This window comes from Cucumis melo, chromosome 10, assembly GCF_025177605.1.
Source record: "Cucumis melo cultivar AY chromosome 10, USDA_Cmelo_AY_1.0, whole genome shotgun sequence".
NCBI lineage: Eukaryota > Viridiplantae > Streptophyta > Magnoliopsida > Cucurbitales > Cucurbitaceae > Cucumis > Cucumis melo.
The window spans coordinates 29117366-29132953 of NC_066866.1; the positions used below are offsets into that span (position 1 = coordinate 29117366).

General features: G+C 37.7%; 1 protein-coding gene across 15 annotated transcripts; it reads right to left on the reverse strand.

Annotated features, from left to right (window-relative positions):
* Positions 1 to 5378: 5378 nt before the first annotated feature.
* Positions 5379 to 15259, reverse strand: LOC127151478 (cyclic nucleotide-gated ion channel 1-like). 15 transcript variants are annotated; one of them, XR_007824471.1, is made up of 7 exons: positions 14753 to 15259; positions 14546 to 14632; positions 13843 to 13987; positions 12273 to 12393; positions 11066 to 11769; positions 6314 to 6458; positions 5397 to 6032 (listed from the first exon to the last, which is right to left on the reverse strand). XR_007824471.1 is itself a non-coding variant. In XM_051091395.1 (6 exons), the coding sequence occupies exons 1-5, from the start codon at positions 14804 to 14806 to the stop codon at positions 11704 to 11706; spliced, it is 435 nt and encodes a 144-aa protein (XP_050947352.1). In that variant the 5' UTR covers positions 14807 to 15255; the 3' UTR covers positions 11104 to 11258; positions 11687 to 11703. The 15 variants fall into 15 exon arrangements, 5 of the variants coding, with proteins under 5 accessions (XP_050947352.1, XP_050947354.1, XP_050947353.1 ...); XR_007824469.1 differs by having other exon boundaries at positions 5717 to 6032; positions 11066 to 11777; positions 14753 to 15258; XR_007824470.1 differs by lacking the exons at positions 5397 to 6032; positions 6314 to 6458 and adding an exon at positions 9718 to 10260 and having other exon boundaries at positions 11066 to 11258; positions 11687 to 11777; positions 14753 to 15255.
* Positions 15260 to 15588: the final 329 nt, after the last annotated feature.

The window sequence follows — 15588 nt, forward strand, 5'->3', positions numbered from 1 at the left end:
AGCAAAAAGTTAAAAAAAAGTGAGAAAAGAGCCTTTCAAGACCCAAAATGGCAACAAAGTGCGTAAGTTCAACAAACTAAGTTTAAAACAAACCTAAAAGGTGTTGAAAACATGTCTACGTATCACTTGGACCTTAAAAAACGACCTAAGACATCTTAAGTGTAAGTTCATAGCTCACAACCTAGCGGAAAGTTCAAAAAGTGTGAAAAAAGCACTTTAAGACCCAAAGTGGCAACCGTGTGTGTGAGTGCAACAAACTTAGTGTCAAACCAACCTAAAACGCATTCAAAACATGTCCAAGTATCACTTGAACTTTCAAAACGATCTAACAAATCTTAACTGTAAGTTCGTAACTCACAACGTACCAAAAAGTTCAAAAAAGATTGAAAAAAAGCACTTCAAGACCTAGAATGCCAAGTGTGTAAGTGCAACAAACTTAGATTCAAACCGACCGAAAAGGCATTCGAAACACGTCTTAGCTTTCAAACGACCCAATGACGCTTAAGTGCAAAAGCTTGTAACTCATAACTTGCCAAAAAGTTCAAAAAAGTGTGGAAAAAGCCCTTCGATGGCAATCATGTCTGTATGTGCAACAAACTTAGTTCGAAACAACCTAACACCTGTTCAAAACATGTCTAAGTACCATTCGAACTTAAAAAATGGCCTAACAATGCTCAAGTATAATTTCGTAACTCATAACCTACCAAGAAAATTCAAACATTGTAAAAAAAGCACTTCAAGACCCAAAATGGCAATTAAGTGTGTGGATGCAACAAACTGAGTCTCAAACAAACCTAAAAGGTGTTCAAATCGTGTCTAAGTATCACTTGAACTATCAAAATGACCCAACAAAACTTAAGTGTAATTTCGTAAACCATAACCTACCAAAAAATTCAAAAAGTGTGGAAAAAGCACTTCAAGACCGAAAATGGCAACCAAGTGTGTTAGTGCCACAAACTTTGTTTCAGACCAACCTAAAAAGAGTTCAAAACGTGTGTAAGCTTTCAAAACGATCGAACAATGCTTAAGTATAAGTTCGCAAATCACAACCGACCAAAATTCCAAAAAGTGCGATAAAAGCACTCTAACACCCAACATGTCAGCCAAGTGTGCAAGTTCAACAAACTTAGTTCCAAACCAAAATAAAAAGAGTTTAAAACCTCTGAACATTGCTTGAGTGTAAATTCGCAACTCATAACCGACTAAAAAGTTCAAAAAAGAGTGAAAAAAGCACCGAGGACCTAAAATGGCACAACCCGACCAAGCATGTAAGTGCAACAGACTTAGTCTCAAACAAACTTAAAAAGTGTTCCAACCGAGCCTACGTATCACTTGACCTTTAAAAGCAACCTCACAAAGTTTAAGTGTAAGTTTACAACTCCCAACGTACCAAAAAGTCAAGAACTGTGAAAAAAGCACTTCAAAGACCACAAAAGAAATGGCAACCAAATGTGTAAGTACAACAAACTTACCCTCAAACCAACCTTAAAAGTGTTCAAAACGAGTCTAATTATCACTTGAATTTTAGAAACGATCTAACAAAGCTTAAGTGTAAGTTCGTTACTCATAACCTAGCAAAAAGTTAAAAAAAAGTGAGAAAAGAGCCTTTCAAGACCCAAAATGGCAACAAAGTGCGTAAGTTCAACAAACTAAGTTTAAAACAAACCTAAAAGGTGTTGAAAACATGTCTACGTATCACTTGGACCTTAAAAAACGACCTAGGACATCTTAAGTGTAAGTTCATAGCTCACAACCTAGCGGAAAGTTCAAAAAGTGTGAAAAAAGCACTTTAAGACCCAAAGTGGCAACCGTGTGTGTGAGTGCAACAAACTTAGTGTCAAACCAACCTAAAACGCATTCAAAACATGTCCAAGTATCACTTGAACTTTCAAAACGATCTAACAAATCTTAACTGTAAGTTCGTAACTCACAACGTACCAAAAAGTTCAAAAAAGATTGAAAAAAAGCACTTCAAGACCTAGAATGCCAAGTGTGTAAGTGCAACAAACTTAGATTCAAACCGACCAAAAAGGCATTCGAAACACGTCTTAGCTTTCAAACGACCAAATGACGCTTAAGTGCAAAAGCTTGTAACTCATAACTTGCCAAAAAGTTCAAAAAAGTGTGGAAAAAGCCCTTCGATGGCAATCATGTCTGTATGTGCAACAAACTTAGTTCGAAACAACCTAACACCTGTTCAAAACATGTCTAAGTACCATTCGAACTTAAAAAATGGCCTAACAATGCTCAAGTATAATTTCGTAACTCATAACCTACCAAGAAAATTCAAACATTGTAAAAAAAGCACTTCAAGACCCAAAATGGCAATTAAGTGTGTGGATGCAACAAACTGAGTCTCAAACAAACCTAAAAGGTGTTCAAATCGTGTCTAAGTATCACTTGAACTATCAAAATGACCCAACAAAACTTAAGTGTAATTTCGTAAACCATAACCTACCAAAAAATTCAAAAAGTGTGGAAAAAGCACTTCAAGACCGAAAATGGCAACCAAGTGTGTTAGTGCCACAAACTTTGTTTCAGACCAACCTAAAAAGAGTTCAAAACGTGTGTAAGCTTTCAAAACGATCGAACAATGCTTAAGTATAAGTTCGCAAATCACAACCGACCAAAATTCCAAAAAGTGCGATAAAAGCACTCTAACACCCAACATGTCAGCCAAGTGTGCAAGTTCAACAAACTTAGTTCCAAACCAAAATAAAAAGAGTTTAAAACCTCTGAACATTGCTTGAGTGTAAATTCGCAACTCATAACCGACTAAAAAGTTCAAAAAAGAGTGAAAAAAGCACCGAGGACCTAAAATGGCACAACCCGACCAAGCATGTAAGTGCAACAGACTTAGTCTCAAACAAACTTAAAAAGTGTTCCAACCGAGCCTACGTATCACTTGACCTTTAAAAGCAACCTCACAAAGTTTAAGTGTAAGTTTACAACTCCCAACGTACCAAAAAGTCAAGAACTGTGAAAAAAGCACTTCAAAGACCACAAAAGAAATGGCAACCAAATGTGTAAGTACAACAAACTTACCCTCAAACCAACCTTAAAAGTGTTCAAAACGAGTCTAATTATCACTTGAATTTTAGAAACGATCTAACAAAGCTTAAGTGTAAGTTCGTTACTCATAACCTAGCAAAAAGTTAAAAAAAAGTGAGAAAAGAGCCTTTCAAGACCCAAAATGGCAACAAAGTGCGTAAGTTCAACAAACTAAGTTTAAAACAAACCTAAAAGGTGTTGAAAACATGTCTACGTATCACTTGGACCTTAAAAAACGACCTAGGACATCTTAAGTGTAAGTTCATAGCTCACAACCTAGCGGAAAGTTCAAAAAGTGTGAAAAAAGCACTTTAAGACCCAAAGTGGCAACCGTGTGTGTGAGTGCAACAAACTTAGTGTCAAACCAACCTAAAACGCATTCAAAACATGTCCAAGTATCACTTGAACTTTCAAAACGATCTAACAAATCTTAACTGTAAGTTCGTAACTCACAACGTACCAAAAAGTTCAAAAAAGATTGAAAAAAAGCACTTCAAGACCTAGAATGCCAAGTGTGTAAGTGCAACAAACTTAGATTCAAACCGACCAAAAAGGCATTCGAAACACGTCTTAGCTTTCAAACGACCCAATGACGCTTAAGTGCAAAAGCTTGTAACTCATAACTTGCCAAAAAGTTCAAAAAAGTGTGGAAAAAGCCCTTCGATGGCAATCATGTCTGTATGTGCAACAAACTTAGTTCGAAACAACCTAACACCTGTTCAAAACATGTCTAAGTACCATTCGAACTTAAAAAATGGCCTAACAATGCTCAAGTATAATTTCGTAACTCATAACCTACCAAGAAAATTCAAACATTGTAAAAAAAGCACTTCAAGACCCAAAATGGCAATTAAGTGTGTGGATGCAACAAACTGAGTCTCAAACAAACCTAAAAGGTGTTCAAATCGTGTCTAAGTATCACTTGAACTATCAAAATGACCCAACAAAACTTAAGTGTAATTTCGTAAACCATAACCTACCAAAAAATTCAAAAAGTGTGGAAAAAGCACTTCAAGACCGAAAATGGCAACCAAGTGTGTTAGTGCCACAAACTTTGTTTCAGACCAACCTAAAAAGAGTTCAAAACGTGTGTAAGCTTTCAAAACGATCGAACAATGCTTAAGTATAAGTTCGCAAATCACAACCGACCAAAATTCCAAAAAGTGCGATAAAAGCACTCTAACACCCAACATGTCAGCCAAGTGTGCAAGTTCAACAAACTTAGTTCCAAACCAAAATAAAAAGAGTTTAAAACCTCTGAACATTGCTTGAGTGTAAATTCGCAACTCATAACCGACTAAAAAGTTCAAAAAAGAGTGAAAAAAGCACCGAGGACCTAAAATGGCACAACCCGACCAAGCATGTAAGTGCAACAGACTTAGTCTCAAACAAACTTAAAAAGTGTTCCAACCGAGCCTACGTATCACTTGACCTTTAAAAGCAACCTCACAAAGTTTAAGTGTAAGTTTACAACTCCCAACGTACCAAAAAGTCAAGAACTGTGAAAAAAGCACTTCAAAGACCACAAAAGAAATGGCAACCAAATGTGTAAGTACAACAAACTTACCCTCAAACCAACCTTAAAAGTGTTCAAAACGAGTCTAATTATCACTTGAATTTTAGAAACGATCTAACAAAGCTTAAGTGTAAGTTCGTTACTCATAACCTAGCAAAAAGTTAAAAAAAAGTGAGAAAAGAGCCTTTCAAGACCCAAAATGGCAACAAAGTGCGTAAGTTCAACAAACTAAGTTTAAAACAAACCTAAAAGGTGTTGAAAACATGTCTACGTATCACTTGGACCTTAAAAAACGACCTAGGACATCTTAAGTGTAAGTTCATAGCTCACAACCTAGCGGAAAGTTCAAAAAGTGTGAAAAAAGCACTTTAAGACCCAAAGTGGCAACCGTGTGTGTGAGTGCAACAAACTTAGTGTCAAACCAACCTAAAACGCATTCAAAACATGTCCAAGTATCACTTGAACTTTCAAAACGATCTAACAAATCTTAACTGTAAGTTCGTAACTCACAACGTACCAAAAAGTTCAAAAAAGATTGAAAAAAAGCACTTCAAGACCTAGAATGCCAAGTGTGTAAGTGCAACAAACTTAGATTCAAACCGACCAAAAAGGCATTCGAAACACGTCTTAGCTTTCAAACGACCAAATGACGCTTAAGTGCAAAAGCTTGTAACTCATAACTTGCCAAAAAGTTCAAAAAAGTGTGGAAAAAGCCCTTCGATGGCAATCATGTCTGTATGTGCAACAAACTTAGTTCGAAACAACCTAACACCTGTTCAAAACATGTCTAAGTACCATTCGAACTTAAAAAATGGCCTAACAATGCTCAAGTATAATTTCGTAACTCATAACCTACCAAGAAAATTCAAACATTGTAAAAAAAGCACTTCAAGACCCAAAATGGCAATTAAGTGTGTGGATGCAACAAACTGAGTCTCAAACAAACCTAAAAGTTGTTCAAATCGTGTCTAAGTATCACTTGAACTATCAAAATGACCCAACAAATATAATTTCGTAACTCATAACTCATAACCTACCAACATGTCTAAGTACCATTCGAACTTAAAAAATAGCCTAACAATGCTCAAGTATAATTTCGTAAGTCATAACTTACCAAAAAAATTCAAACATTGTAAAAAAAGCACTTCAAGTCCCAAAATAGCAATTAAGTGTGTAGATGCAACAAATTGAGTCTCAAACAAACCTAAAAGGTGTTCAAAACAAACCTAAACCAAACATGGGAACAATCAAGAACAACCTCAAGATTTTCAAGAATGGCATGAAAACATGCAACAAAAACTATTAAGAAAGCAAAAATTACCTCAGGTAGTCTAGAATTTCCACCAAGAATTAAAGAACCTACAAGATTACCTCAGATGATTGGAAACAAAAAAGAAGACCTTTGTATAGATTTAGATTCTTCTAAGAAAGAGGAATTAATTCCTAAATCTTCATTCCAACATTCCTGCAAGATTTCAACCCCTAACTTTGTTTCATACCCATTCAACATTACAGAAACATGAATCAAAAAAGTTTCCAAGATTCAAAAGCAGAATCCGACTCAAACAAAAGAGAAATGCAATTTCATTCAGATTTTCAAGTAAAAAAGATAGTTGTTTCAATATCCAATCTCAAATTCAGCAGACTTTAATTTTTTTTACAAAACCAACATTAAATTAAAGACTATATCAACCTTAATTTTCATGAAGTATTCCAAACCTCTCAACTTAAATAGATTAACATTACCTGTCAAGATCGACATTACTATCGATTGCAAAAGTTAAAGAAATGGGAGCCATGGAATCTCTCGCCCATTTCTCAATGAATCCAGTGCCCCTCTTGTTATGGTTCTTCTATTCAATGTTAGCTCACCTCCTTTTCCAGCCTACATCTTTTAGAAATCAAACTTAATCATGCGATTGAAACGACCAAAATTGAATTCAATTAAGTCACTTCATTCTTAAAAATTTGAAAGCGAAATTAAATGAATTTAGAATCACATATTCACATTGAGTTTACTTGATATATGTATGAATTTAGACTCATATATGTATGTGTCTACTTGACCTAACCGGTTGGACTCTAAGGGATGGGTAGGTCTGGTTTTGGTTAGGCTAAGAGTGAAGAGTTCCCCACACAAGCTCTGATACTGAGGGAGCTCAACGCATTCTACTTGACCTAACTGGCTGGAATCTAAGGGCTAGGCAGGTCTGGTTTTGGTTAGGCCAAAAGTGAAGAGTTCCCCACACAAGCTCTGATACTGAGGGAGCTCAACGCATTCTACTTGACCTAACCGGCTGGACTCTAAGGGCTAGGCAAGTCTGGTTTTGGTTAGGCGAAAAGTGAAGAGTTCCCCACACAAGCTCTGATACTGAGGGAGCTCAACGCATTCTACTTCACCTAACCAGTTGGGTTTTAAAGGCTAGGAAGGTCTGGTTTTGGTTAGGCCAAGAGTGAAGAGTTCCCCACACAAGCTCTGATACTGAGGGAGCTCAACGCATTCTACTTGACCTAACCGGCTGGACTCTAAGGGCTAGGCAGGTCTGGTTTTGGTTAGGTGAAAAGTGAAGAGTTCCCCACACAAGCTCTGATACTGAGGGAGCTCAACGCATTCTACTTGACCTAACTGGCTGGAATCTAAGGGCTAGGCAGGTCTGGTTTTGGTTAGGCCAAAAGTGAAGAGTTCCCCACACAAGCTCTGATACTGAGGGAGCTCAACGCATTCTACTTGACCTAACCGGCTGGACTCTAAGGGCTAGGCAAGTCTGGTTTTGGTTAGGCGAAAAGTGAAGAGTTCCCCACACAAGCTCTGATACTGAGGGAGCTCAACGCATTCTACTTCACCTAACCAGTTGGGTTTTAAAGGCTAGGAAGGTCTGGTTTTGGTTAGGCCAAGAGTGAAGAGTTCCCCACACAAGCTCTGATACTGAGGGAGCTCAACGCATTCTACTTGACCTAACCGGCTGGACTCTAAGGGCTAGGCAGGTCTGGTTTTGGTTAGGTGAAAAGTGAAGAGTTCCCCACACAAGCTTTGATACTGAGGGAGCTCAACGCATTCTACTTCACCTAACTGGTTGGGTTTTAAAGGCTAGAAAGGTCTGGTTTTGGTTAGGCCAAAAGTGAAGAGTTCCCCACACAAGCTCTGATACTGAGGGAGCTCAACACATTCTACTTGACCTAACCGGCTGGACTTTATGTGCTAGGTAGGTCTGGTTTTGGTTAGGCCAAAAGTGAAGAGTTCCCCACACAAGCTCTGATACTGAGGGAGCTCAACGCATTCTACTTGACCTAACCGGCTGGACTTTAAGGGCTAGGTAGGTCTGGTTTTGGTTAGGCGAAAAGTGAAGAGTTCCCCACACAAGCTCTGATACTGAGGGAGCTCAACGCATTCTACTTCACCTAACCGGTTGGGTTTTAAAGGCTAGGAAGGTCTGGTTTTGGTTAGGCCAAAAGTGAAGAGTTCCCCACACAAGCTCTGATACTGAGGGAGCTCAACGCATTCTACTTGACCTAACCGGCTGGACTCTAAGGGCTAGGCAGGTCTGGTTTTGGTTAGGTGAAAAGTGAAGAGTTCCCCACACAAGCTCTGATACTGAGGGAGCTCAACGCATTCTACTTCACCTAACTGGTTGGGTTTTAAAGGCTAGAAAGGTCTGGTTTTGGTTAGGCCAAAAGTGAAGAGTTCCCCACACAAGCTCTGATACTGAGGGAGCTCAACGCATTCTACTTGACCTAACCGGCTGGACTGTAAGGGCTAGGTAGGTCTGGTTTTGGTTAGGCGAAAAGTGAAGAGTTCCCCACACAAGCTCTGATACTGAGGGAGCTCAACGCATTCTACTTCACCTAACCGGTTGGGTTTTAAAGGCTAGGAAGGTCTGGTTTTGGTTAGGCCAAAAGTGAAGAGTTCCCCACACAAGCTCTGATACTGAGGGAGCTCAACGCATTCTACTTGACCTAACCGGCTGGACTCTAAGGGCTAGGCAAGTCTGGTTTTGGTTAGGCGAAAAGTGAAGAGTTCCCCACACAAGCTCTGATACTGAGGGAGCTCAACGCATTCTACTTCACCTAACCAGTTGGGTTTTAAAGGCTAGGAAGGTCTGGTTTTGGTTAGGCCAAGAGTGAAGAGTTCCCCACACAAGCTCTGATACTGAGGGAGCTCAACGCATTCTACTTGACCTAACCGGCTGGACTCTAAGGGCTAGGCAGGTCTGGTTTTGGTTAGGTGAAAAGTGAAGAGTTCCCCACACAAGCTTTGATACTGAGGGAGCTCAACGCATTCTACCTCACCTAACTGGTTGGGTTTTAAAGGCTAGAAAGGTCTGGTTTTGGTTAGGCCAAAAGTGAAGAGTTCCCCACACAAGCTCTGATACTGAGGGAGCTCAACGCATTCTACTTGACCTAACCGGCTGGACTGTAAGGGCTAGGTAGGTCTGGTTTTGGTTAGGCGAAAAGTGAAGAGTTCCCCACACAAGCTCTGATACTGAGGGAGCTCAACGCATTCTACTTCACCTAACTGGTTGGGTTTTAAAGGCTAGAAAGGTCTGGTTTTGGTTAGGCCAAAAGTGAAGAGTTCCCCACACAAGCTCTGATACTGAGGGAGCTCAACGCATTCTACTTGACCTAACCGGCTGGACTTTAAGGGCTAGGTAGGTCTGGTTTTGGTTAGGCCAAAAGTGAAGAGTTCCCCACACAAGCTCTGATACTGAGGGAGCTCAACGCATTCTACTTGACCTAACCGGCTCGACTGTAAGGGCTAGGCAGGTCTGGTTTTGGTTAGGCCAAAAGTGAAGAGTTCCCCACACAAGCTCTGATACTGAGGGAGCTCAACGCATTCTACTTGACCTAACCGGCTGGACTCTAAGGGCTAGGCAGGTCTGGTTTTGGTTAGGCCAAAAGTGAAGAGTTCCCCACACAAGCTCTGATACTGAGGGAGCTCAACGCATTCTACTTGACCTAACTGGCTGGACTCTAAGGGCTAGGCAGGTCTGGTTTTGGTTAGGCGAAAAGTGAAGAGTTCCCCACACAAGCTCTGATACTGAGGGAGCTCAACGCATTCTACTTCACCTAACCGGTTGGGTTTTAAAGGCTAGGAAGGTCTGGTTTTGGTTAGGCCAAAAGTGAAGAGTTCCCCACACAAGCTCTGATACTGAGGGAGCTCAACGCATTCTACTTGACCTAACCGGCTGGACTCTAAGGGCTAGGCAGATCTGGTTTTGGTTAGGCCATGTTTTCAACAGCACATGTTTTCAACACATATTATTAAGTATGTACAGTATTTACAATATTTAGAAAATGAATAGCATGTCTTCTACGCATTTCTATGCTATCAAAGAATGCATTTTCAACATATTTAAGATATTCAAATGACAAACACAATCACAAACCCGAGCTCCATGCTCAAGGGTTAGGCAGACATGCTTGTCTAAACTAGAAAGCAAATTAGACATGGTATTTATTTTAAGAATAAAGACATTGAAAAAGTTTAAAATTTGAACATTTCTGGCAAAATGAAAATTTCCCAAAGGACATAGAACATGCAAAGCTACAACCCTACCCCCCACTTAAAACTTTAATTTGTCTTCAAAGCATTTTAAGCAAGATTGTAAGGATCGAAAAAAGAGATAGGGAACAGAAAACTTCCCCTTGCTTGCAAAGGTTCCAAATTCGATTAGACTCCATTTTTTCCTTTATTCCTACAAAAAGAAAACAAGATTTTCTATCAAATTTTATTAAAGAGGTTAAACTAAAAATTTATGGATATCTAGGATGTTAAAATCAGCGAGAAAAATAAGTCCTCCTGCCTTAATAAGAACATCCTCAACTATGCCTAAGGGGCTAACATATAGGACCTATCCACTAATTGGATGCTTACATTGGTCTTTTGCAAATTATTTAACCCCTAGTTCTTTTCCCACATACCCCACAAATCATCAATTGATGGGTATCTAAATCCATATCCTCTTAAGCTTGGAATGAGAACTAAAACCACCGCCTACACACGAGTATTTTTCACATGCATCAGAATAATACCATCACCCTAAATAAATAAAAAGGCTACGATCTTGGGGTCTACATATAATCTATCAATTCCAATTCCTTGAAAGTTAAATTCTTCCATCTATTACAGCGAGGAAAAGGGATACTAAACATCCAAGTACAACGAAACATCCATCATACGTTCCACAATTTAATTATAGATCAAATATCATCCCAGATTCGTTAATTTGTATGCACTTCAAAATTTTAGACTACTTGCTTAGTTGCTTTCACATGGGAGACTTCAGCAGCTGGTTTTTAAATGTTTGCATGTGGAAAAACTTCATAGCAGCTATGAAATATCTATTCAAGATACTTTCATTGGCCACTCTCTAATCTACTTTTTCTGTGATTTTATTATGTCAAAAGAATGGAATGATCTAGAGTTTCACTAGCGGTGCATTAAGGATCCCATCCGAAACGAGATGCATAAAAGTGGACAGACAGAAAAGACAAGCATACCAGTCCAGAAGCTGGTGGCATTCCATATTCCAAAGCAGTAAGAAAATCATCATCAAGTGTCACTTCATAAGAATCATCCTCATCTTTTTGGCAATTGAAGTCCAAAGAGTCATTACATAAGAAACGAGATACATAAGAAACAGCTGAGCCATGCTTCTCATTGTGTTGCCTGATCTGGTCTTCTAATCATCCTCTGTGCCAATTTTGTTTGTTTTAAAAGAAAAAGATCATTACAACCATTCCAATTATCATGGAACCGGAACACTAAAACGTTCCAATAGAAACTATTATTTCTTGACATGGCACATAAACCAATAATGCACAAGTATACCAAGCAAGAAGAATAGAATGCTCATGTAGAGCTTGGACGCACATTGTTATGGAGTTAAGCACATAACACATAACAAAAACGATTCCTTTGGTAACCTTTCGACTGAAAGGGTCTATACAAGATGGAACAAAGTACAGGAAAGTTATCTTCCAAAAGGTGATAGACTATCCAGTTTAACTTGAGTTCAATACTAATGTACTTTCTCTCTTTCAAATGCCATGAAATTGGCTAAAAAGTTTCATCATCTGTGCACCCTTCTAACATTAATGATTGATATAATCACCTCTTACCTGATAAATACGATCGATCAATTCGAAAAATGCATTGGCCAGCTCACGACCACAAATGAAAAGTTCAAATCTTTCTGTAAACCCTGCATGGCTAATAATGCACAAGAAATGAAAATTTTTAACCCCTCCCAGGTAAGAAGAAAGAAAAGATAGAAAAGACATTCAAACAGCTGTTGGTGTAAAGATTTGAGATCTCAATCATGGTCATCCTCCAATAATTTCCCAAAGAGGAGAATAATTGAATATTTTAGGATGGAAAACAAAATTGATAATGACCCAGAGCTTATTTCTTTGGAGTTCTTGTAGATTACTAAAGGGATTAGACAATACGACTTTGTGTTTTAACATCAAGAGTGGATATCTTGTTATAGCACAAACTTAACTTAGGACAGTATGCTCCGTAAATTATGCTTTTATGTTTCTGCTTGAATAATTAGTTGTTTTTGTGTGTGCACTCTCACATATATATTCTAAATGATGATTATCTTTCTTGTCCTACAAATGAATCCTTGGTTACAAATGGAATGGACAAATTTGACAATAAGATTGATAGAATCTAAGCCAGCAAAAGGCTGAAGTTTCATACCTGGGGGAGTGGAAGAACTGAAAGAACGTCAATTGTGAAGTAAGATAAAAAGAATCTCCAAGCTCTTGTGCAAACACCATCATCGGCTTCATCAGGTTTTGCATTATAAAATTTGGAATATCTAAAATGAAAATGACAGACTATAAGAATTATGTAGAGGAAGTCTATGATTGAGCTAACAATTACAACTACTATTCTCATCTTGTTGTCAAATCCAACACATCTTTTGCCTTAATCAACCAACAAGGTGTAACAGAACAAAGGATCCAACAAGGTAGCAATCACACACAACATGACAAGTATTTCATTCCACAAATGAAGAAATACCGGGTTTCTATCACCCAAACATTTAAGATATCCCAAACCTTTACTCCTAACTTCTCGATCAAATCTTATGTTTCCAAAACTCGTAAGCCTATCAAAACTAGTAGTAAAGCTTGTTGAAATTGATCTCAATGTTCTCAGTGAGCATGTTTCTCCAATATACGAAGGTTTACTCCTGGACAGGGAACAAAGCAAGTGGAACAAATGAACCAACAGATACTTCTACTATTTGATTTTGAAGAAAAGAATCACAGGAGATGGGGGACATCAGAAGAATTTCAACCGCACACAGAAAACAGATAAAAAATAGTATAGTTGACAACCCAACAACCATTTAACTGCAATACTTCCTAAATGATTAGCTGGTAATTATTTAATCTTAGAAGAGAACTAGAAATCGCCCTGGTCTATAGACAATACATAGAGAAATGACAATGATGTGAGTGATTGTTACTAAAGGAAAAAAATAGTTTACTGATGATGAATTGAAGTAGCCTTTCCTTTGTAATTGAATGATTTAAAGAGTGATCTAATGAATGTTATAAAAAATAAATGAGGGGAGAAACTCAACCATGGAGAGAAAATGGATGGTGAATGAAGTACCAAAAAACAAACTAGCAAATGCAGTCATAGTTAAAATAAAACCATCTTCAAAAGTAGTCATAACTCAACCAAATGGCACTTATTTTCTACAAACCCAACTACTTTTCACTTTTTAAATATTCAATTTGTGTTAGTTCCTACACACAAAAAGATCACAAACTCCTGAAATGGATAGAATTACAGGGCTACAGGTTATAGTATTTTTGTGAATCTAAAGCAATTATGAAGCATAATCAAGTAGCAAACACAAACACTTGATGAAACTACTAACAGTCACAAAAACTTTGGAAGTTAGAAGTGCAGAGAAAGAAAGTGAGAGAAGTCAATTCTGGCAAAGTGAGAGAAGTCAGTTTTGGCTTAAAAAATCCCTTTTGACTCCTTCCCAACTTCCCAGATGCAGTTGAACCCCTTCAAAATGACCACAACTGACTCAACTTACAGTAAAAAATCAAATTGAGTGAACATATGGCAAGTGGGTCCAATTCCTTTTACCACATAAAACTATAATACAAGTTCTTTCACTACCTAAAACCCAAATTCCACAACCACAGTTATGCAAGAAGAAGAACAACAACAAAAATGCCTCTCAAACTCCAACAAGAAGTACAGAAGAACTTGAATTCCAAAAGGGAACTTTACTTACCTCCGTACATCCATGGCTGAATTGAGTGAGCTAGAAATTAGAAAACACAAAGAATGAAGCTGATTTTGAGGTGCATCCGGAAGGCAATTTAAAGCTTTTGGCAGTAGCTATGTAACAAGTTTCCAAAGTGAGCCACCATAATCGACTAAAAATGGAAACCAAAATGAATGAGCAATCAATGAAATATTAAGTATATCTGAAGAAACAAACATATTATTCTGATAAACCCTGCATAATTATTCTGAGATTATAAAGATGGTGTTTAAAATTGTATTCGATTCATTTTAAAAGGTTAACCATGAAAAGGAAGAACAGTGGAGACCATGAACTACTAAAGGCATGCAATTTTTCACAATATCATGATGAGAGACTTCATGCTTTAAGTAGTCTTTGACACAAATCAAGACTATAAAGTGTCGAACATTTTCTAATCTTTATTAAAGTTTATCTTTTTTCATGCTTTAGTAATAGAACTAATTTCACTTAACAAGGTCCAAAACTTGATGATTAATCTTGAGTTTATGATTTCAACCGCATACTGAAGTCAGTTCAACCAATCTACGAAATTACAAAATTAAAAATATAAAGGATGGCATACAAATAATATATAGACATTTTGGACAACTGCAACTTTTTTTTAGTACACGGTTGCAGGGATAGGGGTGCACTCAGGTGCGCATATTAGCACGAGGAAGATAAAAACCTTCATTAGAAGCCGAGTAACGGCTGCCATTGTGGATACACACTCCTCTGTTAAATTTTCTACACCAGATTTTACATCTTCTCTAATCTGTGAGATGATTCAACATAAGACCAAATTAATTTTTCATATTACAGGAAAATATCATTTCACCACACAAATTAAGAAAAAAATATACCAAAACATCCATAATCACACCACGTAAACTACCTTAACAACAGAATCAGACAACCCAGGGATGGAATTCTCAGGAACGGTCTCCATACTGAGCTTCCGCTTAAGTGGGTTAGAAGATGGAGCAGGCTCTTCAACTTAGTCGGCGAGGGTTTGGAATCGGGAACCATGGAGTTGGGAATTTGGGATCTGACGGTGAAGCATTTTCTTTGGAAGACGACATAGGCTTCCGAGGGGTCTTCCGCCCTTGATTCCGGCGCCGTTAGCGCATGGAATAGAAAATGGCAGTGGATCGGCGAGATGGGTATTTAGCAAGATAGGGTTTCTTGGGTGGATGCTTCATTTTAGAGAATAGAAATTGAGAGAAAGGAAGAGTGAAGATTCTGAGGAAGACGAAGGAGACAAGAGATCGAGAGAGAAGGGGAGGCGGAGAGAGGGGGAAGAGGAGGGAGATAGTTGCCGTTGAGAAGAAAGATGAAGAAATTTAGAAATGAGAGAGAAGCTGCGAAGGGAAGTTGTTTTTTGAAATTTGAAATGAAATGAAATGAAACTTTTTAATTTTTAACTAAGTTATTAGAGATTTTGAATTAAAAAAATAATATATAATTAAAGTTAAAAGAATGTATACGTGCATACACATTTTTTGCAAAAGAATACTTAATGCACTTGTTTTTTTAAATAGTTTTTAGACAAACTATTATAAATAGTGATACTATTTTACTAATAGACATTATTTAATAGAATCTAAAAATTTAATATATTTAAAAACGACTCTAATTTTTAAAACAACTCTATTTTTATATTAATAAAAATAATAAAACAGATAAAATATTTTTCTATCAAGTATAAAAAAATTTATCTCGGGAGAGGTT

Coding starts and splice junctions, on each gene's coding strand:
- LOC127151478 (XM_051091394.1), bottom strand. CDS start 14,806: ATGGAGACCGTTCCTGAGAATTCCATCCCTGGGTTGTCTGATTCTGTT. Junction 14,633..14,752: donor TGTCTGATTCTGTTGTTAAG/GTAGTTTACGTG, acceptor ATCATCTCACAG/ATTAGAGAAGATGTAAAATC. Junction 13,950..14,545: donor TTACTCGGCTTCTAATGAAG/GTTTTTATCTTC, acceptor CTTGTTACATAG/CTACTGCCAAAAGCTTTAAA.